The 17,849-nt window shown below is 39.2% G+C and overlaps 1 protein-coding gene across 6 annotated transcripts in view; it reads right to left on the reverse strand.

The window, feature by feature from the left end:
- Stxbp5 (syntaxin binding protein 5) overlaps window positions 1-17,843 on the reverse strand; it is a 175,193-nt gene extending 157,350 nt beyond the window's left edge. For 4 of the 6 annotated variants that reach the window (XR_003850096.1, XM_029565173.1, XM_029565172.1 and 1 more), the window contains exons 1-2: window positions 17,497-17,655; window positions 16,261-16,358 (exon numbers count right to left, since the gene is read on the reverse strand). Coding sequence is in view for 5 of the 6 variants with exons in the window: in XM_029565173.1 (XP_029421033.1) it covers window positions 16,261-16,358; window positions 17,497-17,655 (257 nt within the window). In the remaining variant the exon portion in view is untranslated. Of the gene's footprint in view, window positions 1-16,260; window positions 16,359-17,496 lie in introns of all 6 variants that reach the window. The other 2 variants (XM_029565170.1, XM_017799044.2) reach the window with 2 other exon arrangements.
- Between the last annotated feature and the right edge of the window lie 6 nt (window positions 17,844-17,849).

Here is a 17,849-nt window from a genome sequence, read left to right on the forward strand (position 1 = left end):
GCCTATACTAATTTGGTCAGAGGGACATAAAGGACAGCTTTTGCTCGTTGCACTCTTAGGTTGACTAGTTCCAGGGGCCTAAGAGCATCTCTCAAAATGTCCTGTAATTGTGGTGGGTCACCTGTTCTCTTGATCAAGGAGGCTGAGGAGACCCCACAAGATGGACTTGAACCAGTGTCCAGTCTACAAAGAGGAGGGTCAACACAGAGAAATCATTTCCTCCATGCTTCCAAGTGAAGCCAACTATGGTCGTGAAAGACCTTTGACTTATCTTTACATAGGTGGAAGTGGTAAAAGAAAGGAGCCAGGGGCTTCTCCCACACCCATGTGACCCCTGAGGAACAGATCCTCAAATGACCTTAAGAGTTAAAATAAATTGGTTTATCTGGGCCAACTATATGGCCTTAAACACACAAAAGGGTAGTATAACCAAAGATTAAAGGGGCCAATATAATTTCTTAAGAGACCATATGATACAGAGCATAGCTAAAGGCTACATAACAAGCAACAATGCCAAGTAGGAGATACCTTCTTTCGATTTGTTGGCCAGGGTGGCCAAAGGGACTCCCAGATACTAACCCAGTAGAACTAGGAAAATGAACAGCAGAGCCCAATCTTGCCTAAAGGAATATTGACAACTGATTGCTGCTAGATGAGGAACAGCTGACCCTCCTAAAACAAAGACCTCTAATGCCGAGAACACAGCAGACAGTAGCAGGGATATCAGAGTATAAGGTCTCTAGTGGGGGGAGGCAGGCTATGGGAGGGTGCCATCTGGAAGTGGGTGTATAGTTGAATAAGATGGTTTGGGATGTTCTGTGTGGTATACAATCACACACATAAAAATCAACAAATTAAAAAAATTTATTATATTTGAGGAGGCAGCATGGAAATTTATGTCATGTTATTTAGTAGAGGTGATAAACATTACCATTGAAATCCACCCGATTACCTTATAGACATACACAGGCGCCAAGGATCCAAGTGCAACCGATTATGACTAGTAAGAGATACATACAGATTAGAGATGCATGCGCCAACATCTCAGTGCTAGTAGTAAATACAATGAGTCTTTCTGTAAGGAACAATATATTCTAAAATGAGAAATGAGAAATGGAGATCTTTTTTAAAGGTTAAAAACTCATTCAATTGTATGTCTTACAGAGTTCATACTGAGTTCTATATTGTGTAACTGTATATTCAATTCAACTGTGAACCTAGAAATTTACAGCCACTTGTGAAAGAGATGTACTCTTGCTCTGGAGTGTGTTACTGAATATGTTAAAGCTGTAATGAAATGCTTCTTCTAATCATGTAGTTATTAAAAATTAAGAAATAATGATAAAAAAGAAATACTGAAATATAAATTCAAACATGTATAAGACCTATATGAGGAAAATTACAAAATTCTGCTTGAAGATATCAAAGAAGAATTAGGCAACTGAAGAAGTATTCGATATACATGGATAAAAAGGCTAGTGTTAAGTGGTCAACTTCTGTGAACTTGATCTTCAGAGTCAATTCAACCCTAAACAAAGCTTCCGTAAGCTATTTTGTCAGTATTAACAAAACTGTCCCAAAATGTATGTGAAGTAAAAGAAACCAAATAAGGTCCACGGTGGTTTGACATTAGCAAACTCTGAATTACTATTAAGTAGTGTTGGTGGCGAATAACCAGATCAGTGGAACAAAGAGGGTGAGAAATAAGTTCTACAAAAACAGAAACAAACTACACTCTAAAAAAAAAACTAAACTCTTACAAGAATCTCTAAATGGCTTTGGTTTTAGTGATGACTTTTTAAATGTAATGTCAACAGCAGGACTTATGAAAGGAATTGATAAGGAAGACTTCATTACAATTAAAAATGTTTCATTGATGAGCTTAAGAGAATAAAAACCAACAGAGTGGGAGAAAACTGGAAAACTTATATAATAAAGGACCATCATTCAAAATTTACAAAGGATTTTTAGAACTTAATCATAAGAAAATTCAATTTGAAAATGCCAAAGCCAGGCAGAGTGGCATACATTTTTAATCTCATGGTTCAGTAAGCTGAGGCAGGAGGACCACAAATTTAAGGCGAGTCTATGCTATATAAAACAACCAAAACTAGTCAAAGTCCTTAACAGATAATTCACTTAAGACATACAAGTGGGGCTGGAGAGATGGCTCAGCGGTTAGAAATTCTGGCTGTTCTTGCAGAAGACCTGGGTTCAGTTCTCAGAACCCATATGGCAGCTAACAACCATCATTAACTCCAGTTACAGGGGATCCAACACACTCTTCTCAGCATTGCACAACATGGGTACACTTATACACATGCAGGAAAAACACTCACATATAAAATAAGATATACAAGCAACAAATAAATGTAAGAAAAGACAAGTACATCATATGTCAAAAGGAAGCATAACCACCTCATGCTCCTTACAGGGGTCTGAACCTCAGGCACTGAGGACATCAATGTAGGTCAGGAGGGAAAGTAACAAATACTGCTATTCGTTACTGGTTACTGGTGGCAATGAAAAAAATCACACAATCTGAAGAACACTTTGAGAGTCACTTACAAAATTAAATATACACTTGTCAATAACTATACTTTTGGTATTGACCCAAAGAAACTTAAAAACTCTGACCACACAAAGGCCTGCACATGGATGTTTGCAGCAGCTTTATTCGCAAGGCCAACATGTGAATGCAACCAAGATGTCCTCTGAACAGTGACTAGGAAAACAAACTGCAGTACACCTAGACAATGGGGTATCTGATGCTCTAAAGCACCAAGGCATGACAAGAAACTCAATGAGGTTACTAAGTGAAAGAAGGAAAATAAAAATGATACAGGATGTGTGACTGCAACTACACCACACTCTAGAAAAGGCAAAAACTTTCAAAGACAGTGAAAAGATCAGCAGCTGCCAGAACGTGGGGGGCGGAAGGAATGCAGAGAAATTTTAGAGCCTGGAAACTGCTCTTTATAGTCCAATGGTGTACACACACCATCACGTGTTTGCCAAGCTCTGCACATCACAAAGAAGGAACGACAGACAGGTGAAAATGATGTCAGTGACATATTCATCAGTTGTAACAAATGCAGCAATCTGGTGGGAGATGCTGATACCTTCCAGAGGGTTTGAAAGTGTGGGCAGTGCCTAAAAGGGAAATCTGAACTCAAATATTCTTAGAAGCAATGCCTTTAATATATGAAGTAATGAAGACAGTCACATCTCCAGGATGGTAAGGGGAAATTATTGCTGATTCATGATTCTAACATTCTATTAATCTGTCATTTCAGTGAAACTGCAACATGCATTATTTTTGAAGTTAAAAAAAAAATCATGAAAGACATATATGACACTTAACTTGGCCAGTTGTAGTGGTTCACGCCTATAATCCCTATACTCAGGAGGTCAGGAGTTCTGGACTTGTCTAGACTAGTGTGAGAACCTGACTCAAAATAATAAGTAAATAAAAACAAAGTAAAACTTCTTTAACTTAATAAAATTTAACATTTTCTCATACATGTCCAACAGTAATTGAAAAGCCAGTCAGCTTCTGACTTTGAATGGAAATGAAATCAGTACTGAGACAGTGGAATAATGGAGACCACTTCTGGGCCCTCTGGCTAAGATCACGTGAAGTAACGTGACCATGGCACTTAAGACAATGTGCACCTGTAGTAACTTTTGAAATGAACCTTTAGTGACCCCTTTCACTATTACTTTGAGTAAGAATGTTTTTTATTCATAAACAACAGGATGGTCAAATGTATTTATTCACATTTATAGTTTAAGAATTTAGACTTCTGAAAAGGTCAAAATAAATCATATGATTACACAGGCACTATTTTAGAATAACTTTTGGTGCATTTTTCTATTTTTACGTGAACTATTTACTCAGTCCACTATGAAATGTAGTTATAAATTATACCTGCCTAGGTTAAAGAAGAAGGAATATACACACTCACTTGGAAGAAAAGCTATTTTACTAAAATCCATTTTCAGTCACTCAATGGCTAAGGTCTTTTTAAGAAGAGCAAAGTAAATTTTAACATAAAAATATAACACATTATGGGGCTGGAGAGATGGCTCAGCAATTAAGAGCACCGACTGCTCTTTCAGAGGACCCAGGTTCAATTCCAAGCACCCACTGGTGGCCAACAACAATCTATAATTCTAGTTCTAGGGAATTTGATGCTCTCTTCTGACCCCCAAAGGCATTACATGACATGAGTGCACTTACATACATGCAGGAAATACAATCATATACATAAAAGTAAATTAAATATTTAAAAATAACACATAATAAAAAATGTAATCCACAGACTGAATAGATTAATAAGTTTCAACATGTTTTCTTTTATCCTTTTTAGAAGACAAAAAGAAAAAATACGTGCACACACACACACCAGCCATGTAGCACAAAGCACTGTGGCACTGTGTCAGTTGATGCCACATGATCTGGATGCCCCTTCACAGAAGCCTGCTGGAGAAACAGAAGAGGTACTGCTGCTGAAATGCAGAAAGGCTGCCTTGCAGTACAGAGAGCAAGTACGGACTATCTCAGCAGCAAAAACTTCAAAAGGTCCAGATTGCAATTATTTAAAAGGGAAATAGGACCAAAAGCTATGACAAATGTATCTCCAGTCTTAAAAACACGACTAAATAATGACCATATAACTTATAAGGCTGGTTCCATTTTACAATTGATACTAAGTATTTAGTAAGTCTTAGTTTTCAAAAGAAGACTAATATAAAATCAAAGTTACCAGTATTTATTTAAAAACCTTAGCAGTCTCCCCATTCTATGGGAATCTCACTGTAGGTTAGTGTATATTAAAATCACAGTACCAATAAATATAAAGAAGTATGCTTGGCATGCCTTCATATATATGAAATATATACACACACATGCATACATTTATTTCTAAAAGGATTACTACTCATTGAATGGAAGCAAGTAGACATGATCCTTACTACTGAAATTTTATCTACAGTTATTATTAGAAAATGGGAAATAACACACAGAGCCTCTATAAGTAGTCAGGACCCCCACTGCCAATTAGAGCACCACATACACTCTTTCATAAGGTGTACATAATGCACCTGATTCTAAACAGATAACCGAGCACCTGAGTTCCTTCTAGGAGCCAAATGAATTAGTTTTCGCCTTTTAAAATGCCTCACTGATTTTTCAAGCTGTTTTCTCTCCCAAGTAAAAGGTATGTTAACAATAGCTGGCACACATCTGAGAATCACAATATTTTAACAGGATGTTCTTACTTTTATCTTTAAAGTTATCCGTCTACAGTATGTGCACTCCTATGTCTATTATGTGATGAAAAATATGCTCCCCAAATTCTATAAATTGGAGTATATTTTAATTAAAAATTATTTTTAACGTGTAAGGCAAGATGAATGTTGCATAATAGAACTTACCCCTGAACTCTCAAAGGACAGCTACTTAAGCAGCTTTACATTAAACTAATTATAATTCAACAGGAAGATGATGAATGTCTCTTTCTTAGGATCAAAAGGCACTCTGCAATTAGTACAGAGAATAATATGCATCATTGTGAATTTATGATAACTTTAAATTTGTAAAAATTTTTACCAAATGTTTGCATTCAATAGCCATAACAGGTACAGTTTATGCGAATTAAATATAAGCATGTCAACAGTAACTCCTTCCTGAAAATTCATCCATATTATAAACTTTAAAAGTGATATAGCCTAATAAATTAAAGCAGAGCCTGGCAAACTTTGACTGTAGACCAAATCTACCTGATTTTATTTATATAAAGTTTTATTGAAACACGTATTTATTCCTACACATATTGTTTATGGCACATTCTGTGTTATCTAAAGGCAGAGTTGAGTAAAAAACTCACAGAAACTACAAGGTACAAAACAAGTTACTAATTAGCCCTTACAGACAATGTTTGCTGCCTCCTGAAGTTAAGGCACATTACTTTAAATGCACAAGTTCTCTCTCTCGCCCCCCTCCCCACAACAAGAGATCCATTAAGCTGATGGACTACAGATCTGCATGTCCCCTGTCTTCATTTTGCAATCTGTATACTGACTGTGGTCTCACTGCTGGACTCCGGACAAAGGGGGTAGTACTGGCTTATGGAGCTGATGTGCTTTATTTAGGATGGCGGTGCATTTCTCATACACAGGACCATTCTTCATGCTTGTTGTTTGTTTGTTTTTTCTTTTTTTAAAGAAAAAATACCCAATGCCATAACTATAATTTCCAAGAGGCCTAGTTTTAGACATTCAATGTCTACATTATTTCACTTAAATAATGGTATTGTAGAAATTTGGATTTTAATGCTGACCTAAAAAACAGATGGCTACAGGTAGGATGAAATCAATGAAAAAAGAATCGTAGTGACTCTAAGCTTTAAACATAAGAATTATTTTATCAGTGAAAAGAATATTCTAGACTTAAGGAATCACTAAACAATGCCCACTCTGGAATACTGAGCAACAAGTAATAAACTGTGTCAACAATTTTGTCCCCTACCTTTCAGCTTCTCCCCTCAGCTTTCCTCCCATCCACAGCCACAAGAAAAAAGATGCACAATAAACAGAATTAGTGTTGCATTTTTAAAATAAAGACAAAGAGAATGAAAACTTAAAGCAATTATAATTTCTAAATCTAAAACTGGATGATGGTTATGCATTTAAATTCTACACTATTAAAAGTAAAAACATGTAAGGTGGTCACTGAGCTCTCTGTATTTCTGTAAGAAACTGGTTTGGGGGCTAGGGAGATGGCTCAGCAGTTAAGAGCACAGGCAGCTCCTGCAGAAGACCTGGGCTCAATTCCCAGCACCCACATGGCAGCTAACAACCATCTGTAACTCCAGTTCCAGAGGAATCCAATACCCTCTACTGGCTTCTGCAGGCATTGCATGACACAGGTGCACGTACAAACATGTAGGCAATACACTCATACACATAAAATTTATAAAAAAAAAAAAAAAAAAGGAAAGAAAGAAGGAAACTGGTTCAAGATTATCTTTACAGGAAATGTACATCAGAGGCTCCATTTCTTCCCCTTTGGATAATGTTACATGCATCTGTAGGAGGAGATGTTAAGTACTTTCTCTCAGTCTTTTATGATTACAATTTTATAAGACTGGAAAGACAGCTCAGTAGTAAAGAGCACCGGCTGCTCCAGCAGAGGAGTGGAGTTTGATTCCCAGAACCCACATGGCAGCTAAAACCTGTAAGTCTAGTTCTGAGGTATCTGACACTTTCTCCACAGGCATTGCATGGACATGGTGCACTTACATCCATGCAGGCAAAACACTCACACATTAAATAAAGTTATTAGTTAAAAAAAAAACCCTATTTTATACTCTTAGTTTACCTTATAGAAAGTCAACATTAAAAAAAAAAGAAAGTAAAAAGGCCAAAGCCAGGTGTAGTGGCACACACCTGTAAATCTAGCACACGGATGTGAAGCAGAAGCAGGAAGCAGAATGATCAGGAATTCAAGGCCAGTCTTGGTTACACAGTGAGTTACAGGCCAGCTTAAGCTACATAGGTCCCTGCCCGCTAAAAAAGAAAAAAAAAAAAAAAAAGAAACAGAAGAAAGCACTTGCTGCTCTTCCAGAGGACCTGAGTTTGATTCCCAGCACCCAGATCGGACAGCTCACAACCACCTATAACTCCATCCTGAATCAATCATTACTATGGTTACTTCCCAAGAAACTTTATAGTATTATACATCACACTGAAAACTAATCTTAATAAAAGGTACTCAAATGTAAATGGTAATATAGAGTGAAATGCTCTCTTCTTTTTGTCATTCTATGGTATTCTTTTTTTTAAATTTTTTTAAAAATTTTAAGTGTATGCGTGCATTGTCTGCATGTAGGTAAGTGCACCCCTGTCATGCAATACCTGCGGAGGTCAGAAGAGGCTGTCAGATCCCCTGGGACTGGAGTTATGGACAGTTGTTAGCTGCCATGTGGGTGCTGGGATTCGAACCTGGGTCTTCTGCAAGAACAACCAGTGTTCTTAACCACTGAGCCATCTCTCTAGCCCCCATTCTATGGTATTCTAAGAATGCTAAACATGTCCAGTGAGTTCACAAAATTCTCATTGTAAAACTCAATACTACCAAACTGGTAACAATTTTATTTGTGTAATTAACACACCTTTTCCACAGCATGACGTTAAAACCAAATTAATGCAAAACAATTAGGGCTTGTCTTTAAAGAGTATTCAACACTGTAGTCCAGATATTTATATGTATAGTAAGATTTATTAGTTTTCCAAGTTACTCTACTATTACCAATCTTATAATTCAAATTACACACCAGCAATTCAAGAAAAATTAGTAAAACTCCCAAGTATGGTGGCACACACCTTTAATCCCAGCACTCAGGAGGCAAAGCAGGTAGATCTGAGTTCTAGGCCAGCCTGGTCTACAAGCTGAGTTCCAGGCCAGCCAGGGTTATACGGTGAGACCCTGTCTCAAAAAATAATAATAAAATTAAATTTAATAATGCCATGTAATTAAGGAACTTACTATTTTTAACGTACATTTACACCTCGATTATTAACATCTGAGAAAGGCAAGCTTTGCTATTGGTACTACAGAACATTCAACTTTGCTGCTATGAAGTGGTGCTTCAGAAGACACCTGCTTGTATTTGTTTACTCACATGCTCTCCTAACTGCTTCTGTAAATACCTGCCTCTACTGAAGGATCTGAAGGCAGTCAAGGCATACAAACCAAGCTGGCCAGAACCCGACGGAGTCCACTACTTCATCTTGTGTGAGGGGCACTCAGAACAATTAATCCCATCATTGTCTGTCAACAAACATAGCCCAAAGAAGCCCCAAATCCTCTAGAGACAGATCACAGAATTACAGGTGACTCTTCAAAGTCACCTGTCTCAGGGTTGGAGTAATGGCCCAGCAGTTAAGAGCACTGGTTGCTCTTGCAGAGGACCTGGGTTTAATTTTAGGCACCCACATGGCAGGTAACAACCATCTATAATTCCAGTTCCAAGGGATTCGACACCCTCTTGACTTCTGTGGGCACTGCATGACACAGGTGCACTTACGTGCATGCATGACTTCCGCAGGCACTGCATGACATGGGTGCACTTACATGCATGCAGGAAATACACATACGCATAAAATAAAATAAAAATAATAAATAAAAAAATTCAAGGCCTCCTGTCTCCATTTCCTTACTACAGCAATGAGAACCAAAGCATGGTGATTTGTTCACTTATCATACAAAATCAGTCTTATGACTAGAACACTACCTGATAAGGTAATTGTTCCAGAATTTCCTTACTCCTTTAGAATGGCAAAGTGAAATCTAATTTTCAAAAGAATTACACTGAACGCCAAATGGAAAGCAGAGAATGATCAGAAACAACAAGCTGTCTCTTACAGCAAAACGGCTTACAAAGCAGACCTGAGTCCCCCACTGTTACATCCTTTTCTTTTAAAAACTATTTTATTTATTATTTTTTATTTTATGCGTATGAGGGTATTGCCTGCATGTATGTAGGTGCACTTGTGTCATATGATGCCCAAAGAGGTCAGAAGAGAGCACAGGATCCCCTGGAAGTGGAGTTAAGGATGGTTGTTAGCTGCCACATGGATGCTGGGACTCAAACCCAGGGCTTCTGCAAGAGCAGTAAGTGCTCTTCACTGCTGAACTGTCTCTCCAGCCCCAGTTACAACTTTTCAATTCTACATACTTTCATATTTTATTTCCCTTCACAAAACACAACCTACTGTGGAGCTGCCTGACTCTGGACAGAGCCACTTCTTGTTGCTAATGTGCCTGATCCTCCCACTGCAGCACTCCAGGCTGAGAGCCACAGCTCATAGCCAACACATGCCCATTCTTCCTTTTACGCAACACCCTCTGTGACAGAAAGCAAAACCTTGAGAGGTCAAAGCATTTCAAGGTGCTTATTTCTCCTCCCCAGCTAGCATTCCCAGTGATCAGAACTCTCAGAAACAAAGACTGAAGAGGGAAGACCAGATGGAAATGGGATTAATTTCTAGTTAAGCTAATTTATTTCACTTTTAATTATTTCAAACAAAAGTCATTTCCAAATCTTTCTTTCAGAAGTATAATTATGTTATGTAAAATAAAATTAATAGGCAGGGAGTCGAAACATTCTGTTACCTTGCAAGTATAAAATCATTACATAGTCATTTATTTAGTAACTACTATATATAAGAAATAGATTATATATTATTTACATCTAAATAGCAATTTGCAAACTAGTGGTTGATAAGAGTCCAGCCATTTAAAAGGAAGGATCAAGGACAAAAATGTACTTTTTAGGATCCTTTCTTCAAAGACACTATCAGCTACAAAACAAACAAACAAACAAACAAACAGCAACAACAACAAAAAAAAAGAAATGAAGGCCATTCCACAGGGTACCTAGCGGTGAGTTGCTTCTCCCTAAGTATTTGAAGAAATATATGAATAAACAAACAGAAAATTGAACTATGGAGAACCACAGTTTTAATGACAACTACAATTGAACATTCACTAAAATAATCCAATATGGTCTTAAAAGATACACACATTTTATTATATTTAACCCTAACAATCTCATGAGATGGGTTATTTACTCTGTTCTTTGGGTTTTTTTAAATTTTTATTTTTGGTCGTTTTTGAGACAGGGTGTCCCTGTAGCCGCAGCTGGCCTGGAACTCACTATGTAGACCAGGCTGGCCTTGAACTCACCAGGATTCCAGGGATCCACCTGCCTCTGCCTCCAGAGGTCTGCGATTAAAGACATGCACCACCACACCCCGCCAATTTTAACTAATTGAAAATGTAGGCTAAAGACAGTGCTTCTCAACCAGATACATCTGGAAACGTGTGCCTTTGGGTTGCCACACCAACAGAAAAGGTGACACTGGCATTTAGTAGTAGGTCAGAGCCAGATATACTAAAGATTTTGCAGCATACCAGATGAAGCCACAGAATTAAACTGCCCAACATGCTACCAACTACTGAGAAATACTGATTGAATAAACTGACAGAGCCAAACAGCTAAAATGAACATTTTACATACTCAGTAATAAGATTCAGACTATCAAATAAAAAACTATAACATATTCTGATGCTAAAATAAGCAGTCCGGGCTGCCTTCTCAAAATGACACTACAGTAAAAGTAAAAGGTGATATAATTTTAAACTCAACATTTTCAGCCACCTCTTTGCCCAGTTTTCCATTTGTTTTGTAATTTCCTCACTTCTTCCTGTATACAAGCGTACCATCCTGAGTCCCTCCTTAAGATTTCACAGAGAGAAGTCCATTCTGCCACACCTGTTTGGGGGTCCACTTTACTACCTACATGAGTTTGATAATCCATCAAGTTCAATAGCTCCGTTCTAGTCAGCCCTAGAAAACACAAGCACACAATCACATTTCTTTCCCATCAAGCATCTCCTTATTTGACCATTAATGGTAATAGCACGCCAATACCTCAAGGCTAAAATTCAACTGCCTTAGTTTTGTGTGTGTGCATGTGCAATGTATGTGTATGTATGTGTAGGTTCTTGTATGTATACATGCAGGGAGCCTAGAGGTCAGCCTTGACATGGGTCCTCAGGAGCTGTCCATCCTGAATTTCACCTGGAATTCACCCTATTTTCCCAGGATGGCTCTCCAGAGTGCCCCAGGAACCCCCCTGTCCGCATCTCCCCAGCACCAGGATTACAATGCACACTGCTCTGCTGAGCTTCTCCATGGGTTCCCCAGATTAGGCTGGTCTTCATGCTCGCAAAGCATGCACCTTACTCCCTCAGCCATCTCCTCAGTCAGCCATCTCCCAGCGCCCTAATTGGCTTGTTTCTCTAGCCCCAACTCAGTTAGGATCATCATTTCAATCACACTGAATTTTTGTTGTTGTTGTTTCAGTATTCCATCCAACTACCATAATTCCTTAAGCCAAAGTTACACCCATACAGTTTTCCTTGCCTAGAAGAATTTTCCTGATTCTTCCTACTTGACATTCTGAGTCCTCATCTACCAATGAATCCTTGTCTGCTAATGTGTTGTCAAGGTCTATGAATTTGCCTATCACGTGGTCTTGTATAAAGACAGTGAATCTCTGAACAATTGTCTATTTATAATATGTCTACCTACTCCCAAACTTCTGCATAGGACTGGAAGTCTTTATAAGTGTCACATTTTCATTTCTTTGGAATTAATCCCCTAGAACAATACACAGGAATTTGAAATCATATAATTCTCTCTGGATGAATATTCCAACACAACACTGCATTTTTTATAGAGAAAAAGGAATTCCTTGGTGAAAAAGGGCAAGAACTAGATCTCACGCCATGCAGTCTATGGTCCGGGGTTAACACTTCATGAGTGCTTGTTACATGAACTCTGACACTGAGAAATCATTTTGTAAGCCTGGATTCTACATTACACTGCAATTTAATTCTATGCCTCATCAAAGTAGACATTGCCTGTTACACCGAATTTTTCACAAGTCAAAAAGACAATAAATGAGGTTATTTGATAATTTTGTGATTTTTAAAATGTCAAATTTTGTACATTTAGTAAATCTGAAATTCTATTTTTTGCTTAGTTCTTTGAATATTAAGATGCAAAATATCCTCATTTATTTTTATTTTTCCCTCACTGCTTATATGTTAAAAATAAGATTGGGGCTGGAGAGATGGCTCAGCAGTTAAGAACACTGGTTGTTCTTGCAGAAGACCCGGGTTCGAATCCCAGCACCCACATGACAGCTAACAACTGTCTGTAACACCAGTTCCAGGTGATCCAATAGCCTCTTCTGTCCTCCGCAGGCATTGCACAACACGGGTGCATTTACCTACATGCAGGCATAACACTCATCAAGGGAGTCCATATAATTTAAGAATATGAAACAGCCAGGCATGGTGGCGCACACCTTTAACCCCAGGACTTGGGAGGCAGAGGCAGGCAGATCCCTGTGAGTTCAAGGCCAGCCTGGTCTACATAGTGAGTTCCAGGACAGCTGGGGCTACAGGGAGACCCTGTCTCAAAAAGACCAAAAAAAAAAAAAAAAAAAAAAGAATTTGCAGTTAATATTAGTGAAACAGAAATCTAGAAAAAGACATTAATTAAAATTCCTTCATTCTTCATTTTCTTTCTTCCTGTTTTAACTTATGCACTTATAAATCAAATATTTTATTTCAAGGCTGATTTCTTGATTACTCATAAAAATCAAATTTTATATATTTTAACATAGCAACAAAGGAACACAAATTATATCGCTACATGGTAAATATAAATAATATAAAATTGTGCTTTCCTGTTTCTTCTCAAAAAATATGCTCATCCCCATGTCCTCCCAGAAGCAAGGAAGGCTGACCATTGGACATATTTAATGACGTAACAGCATTAGTCACTGCCGCACACTAATGCAGTAAAGACACTGAAGACCTTGCCTCGTCAGTCAGCTATACTCTGAGGATTCAAATTCACTACTCTTTTATGTAACCATTAGATATCAGGTAAAATTGTTTCAGCCAGTCTTTTGAGTTTGTTTTGTTTTCGACTCCAGGTAGACACTCAACTTAGGATGGACCGCCAACATTCAGGAAGATAACGTACTGGTCAAGTAGGATGTGTTTGCACTTGGAGTTCCAATAGCCCAGTGCTACTCATGAACACACCTATTTTTGTTATGAAATTAATCAAAGGAAAAGATTGTATTTGGAAGTATTTTCCCACCTAAAGAAACCTGTTGGGGAAAATATAGACAACAAGAGTACAAAATGAGAACACAGGACTGGAAGAAACCAGTTACAACAATGAAAGCTAGAGCAGCAAGACCAATAGAGATGATAAAGAAGTTAAACCAGTATGTAGATTTGGAATTAGAATGTATATATTTAAGTGTCTATCTTCAAAAAAGTTAACAGAGAAGAATAATCTAATATATCTCTAAAACTACATACATGGACAATGAGGTAAAAAAGGTCTTGGTCATTTTCTACCAACCAGAGTCACATTAACAAAGTTTTTAAGCTCATCTGCTACTAAAACCTCACAGAAGGAATGACGTAGTTGTATTGCTGACAGACAAACCAACCTGCCACTCTGGAAAGTTCTTCGGAATCTAATAAAGAGGATAAGGAGGCTGGAGAGATGGCTCAGAGGCTAATAACACTGGCTGTTCTTGCAGGAGACCATGGTTCTAATCCCAGCACAAACATGGCAGCTAACAACTGTCTATAACTCCAGTTCTAGGGGATCCAACACCCTCTTCTGTCATCCGTGGGCACTGCAGGACACGGATGCACTTATCTACATGTAGGCAATACACACATGTATACACACACACACACAAAATTAATAAATACATATTTTTTAAAAGGATAAAGAGAAACTCAGTAAACAGTTCTCTAGATTTCATTCTAAGTACGGTAAGGGAGTTCTAAAAGAAAACAGGAATGTAGCTGTGATTGGGGCTTGCTTTCACTCATGTAATATTTAGCTATAAAAAGATGTATATACCAAAAGGCTCATTAAGGGGTAGTTTTGGACACCTGATCCTTGCTTTTAATCAACAAGTAACACTAAGCCTGACATTTTCACTCTATCTTTTGAAGGGTCCACTATCTAATTACTCAAATTAGACTTTCAAGTACTGGTTAAGGCAGATACTTTGTTTTATAAAGTTGGTATTGATGGTAGAACTTAAGATTAAGTTTAAAAAAGCCCAATTGGCTGTTAAAACAAAAAGTTATACACTAAAACTGTTCAGACTGCACTGAGAAAGTGGTAAAAAAAAAATGAACTCCTTTAACAAAAAAGCAAAACAATCTAAAAATAACTGATTAAATTCTTTTTGTCCCTTCAGTCCAGTGAGGAAATTCTTTTGTTAGATGGAATAATGTTTCAGTTCCAAGCAGTCCTAGAACAATGCCCCAATGGGGTCTTCATGGAGTTCTGCTCAACATTGAGAAAGTAAACTATTTCTCTCTTTACAAAATTAAAATAGAAAGTACTCATAAAAATAAAAACATGTCAACAATCAAAGTCAAAGAACATTCTAGTCTCAACAAGTGGAATATCTGGCCAAGAGCAGCTGACACACACTGCTCCTGGGCTCCTGAGTTCAGCTGCAGCCTGGTCAGTGTCATCACTCACGACAGGGCTTCCGGTATTCACTACGTATTCACCTAAAACTGGGAGCATCTGGAAAACAGCATACTTAGGGATTCAACTTGTGCCATATTTTGATACAATACAGGAAATCTTTGCAGTTTTCAAAAGATTGTAAATAAAATTCCTGATACACATTTAACTCAAATGCTCATAAATCTACAATGCTGACAGGCACAGCTCTTCCCCCACATTTTTTTGTCAATAATACAAGTACCAACACAGTACCTCAATAATAAGATATTCAAGTGTGTTTCATGCCATTGTAAAAGCAGTTACACATTTTGTTTAAATACTTTAAAGGAGCAAAAAGATGTTTCTCAAAAAATTTTTGGAAAAACCTGAAAGATTGCTTTGACAATTCTATATAATTCACACGTAGCCAGAAACGGCATTCTTTCTCTACCATTGTTAATGCATATTTACTTAGGGGTTATGCCTATATATAACAAACAGATTACAAACTGAAAAGCATCAACATTACCATAAGCTCCATGAATTTTACAAAACCATGTTCTAAAATCTCTAGAAACATTTCCCCCTTCTCAGTATTTATAGGAAACTAATTTGATAATTTACTTCTATTAATAATTTTTCTAGACGGTCATGAGAAAAACAAGGGTGGCCTCTAATTGATGAGAATAGTCAATAGGTGGCAAGTTGCAGCATCTACCATGTGCTAATATCTTTAAAAGCCACTAAAAAGTGCACCAAGCCATGGTCTTTAAACTTCACCTTTAACCCCCTCCATGCAACAGACCCTACCTAATGCATCCCCTTACAGATTTGTAGGCCATTAACAAAGAAAGTAGTTACTACCACAAAACTTTAGAGTTACATTTTATTGACATTTTGACTCGGCTTCAGGGACTATTCAGAGCCTAGAACCATGACAGCAACATTCACACAAGAATCAGGAAAAGCTAGGTAGCATCACACAACCTCAGAATGTAGACCTGCTTATCTCGGTTTCTTTGGACTGAACACAGAAAATAAATGGAACTAATTCATAATACAGAAGGACTGCGGCGGGGGGGGGGGGGGGAAGAAAATTGGATTAAAGAAAGGATACAGTCTTAAAGCACCGGTCTGAGTTCCCACTGCCAGGATCTTCTGTACAGGATCAAAGGCCAGGGCTGAGGGCTGATAGGGGAATCCATGGCGAACGGTCTAGGGCCGTAAGTGACATCACAGCACGCAAAGCAGCAGGCAAAACCCCAAAAAAGAGAACAGTCAATAGAGGGTTAGTTAGAGTCAGAACCAAGGACACTTGATACAAAACACACGGGGGCACATATTACTTTAAGAAAAAAAGTGAAATTTCTCCTAAGGAGACACAACTATCCCCCTAATGCACCTTCATTGCGTTTCCACAACGTTAGTACTCCACTAAAGAGAATGCCCCAGGAATACAGTGTACTATTGTTTGGCTGACGCCACATTGCTAAAGTTTGCAGTGGTCCAACATTACGTAAATCGATGGCTAAAGGTGATTCTTGCTGTATTTCAAGAGAAACCACCCCCACCTTCGCTCTATTTGGATGTTAAACCCAAGGATTTCTAAGGGAAAGCTGTCAGATAACTAAAGGATTTGGTCAACAATTACCAAACCTTTCCATCAATACTTTGCCATTGTAAAAGAATGAAAAAGGGTGCGAAAAATAATTCTGAAATGTTCTAAGTCCGGAATCCTTTTAAAAAGGACATTAAAACAGGAAGTGTGCATAGAGGCTTTTAAGAGACGGCCCCACGAAGGCAGAGCTGAAGCAGGCAGGCACTCGAGATTCTGGGGTGTTTTTCTCACTGAGCAGCTGGGGAATTAATTCTCGCTGCATCATTCTTTCTGAATTACAGAAGGTTGTGACAATCATCCTGCCTTTCACAGCCAAACCCCTCAGCATTAACTTTGTAACCAAACAGTGACTTCATCTTTAAGCCTCTCAGCCCGCATTCTAAGGGATGAGCAGAAGGACCTGGTGGAACAGGTTTGCCTCGCCGATAAACAAGGCTCATCACACAGTTGGCAAATTTCGACATCGGCGGACGACGCTGAAATATGCACGAATGTAAAAGTATCTCCAGATCGGGGCCGCCGCGGCCAGGAGGGAAATTAGACATACGTTTGGGCTGCCCGGGAAAGGACCGCTTTCCACGCAAACCGGGGAGGGAAGAACGGCCACGAGCACACGCAGGGTACTCGGTGCAAAGTACCCCACTGGGGCCGTCGGGGCCGGGAGCACCAGGGCGGGGAGCACCGTGGGCGCGTTCGGCCCCGCGCCCCACCGCGCCCTCTCCTCGCGCCGCTCACCTTGCAGAGCTGGAAGTGCTCAGACTGAAGCGTCTCCTGGATCTCGGGCTCCCGGGCCCCCGGCGGGTGTTGCTGCTGCTGTTGCTGCTGCTGCTGCGAGGCCGAGGACGAGCCCGCGGTCAGGCCGTCCAGCACCTTCCTGATGTTGAATTTCCTCATGGCCTCTCCGGCGGGGCCCCGCGCCGGGGGTCGACGGAGCCTGGGGGACCGGCGAGCGGCCGGCAGGAGGGCGGCAGCGGGGAGCTCCACAGGAAACGCGGCGCCCGGCGCGCGGCTGCTCTTCCTTCCAGGCCTCCCGCTCGCGTCCGCGGCGAGCAGGGGCCGGGCGCCCCGAGCCGGCTGTGGCCGGCTTC

The sequence above is a fragment of the Nannospalax galili genome, unplaced genomic scaffold (assembly GCF_000622305.1).
Source record: "Nannospalax galili isolate Female #2095 unplaced genomic scaffold, S.galili_v1.0 scaffold377, whole genome shotgun sequence".
Taxonomy (NCBI): Eukaryota; Metazoa; Chordata; class Mammalia; order Rodentia; family Spalacidae; genus Nannospalax; species Nannospalax galili.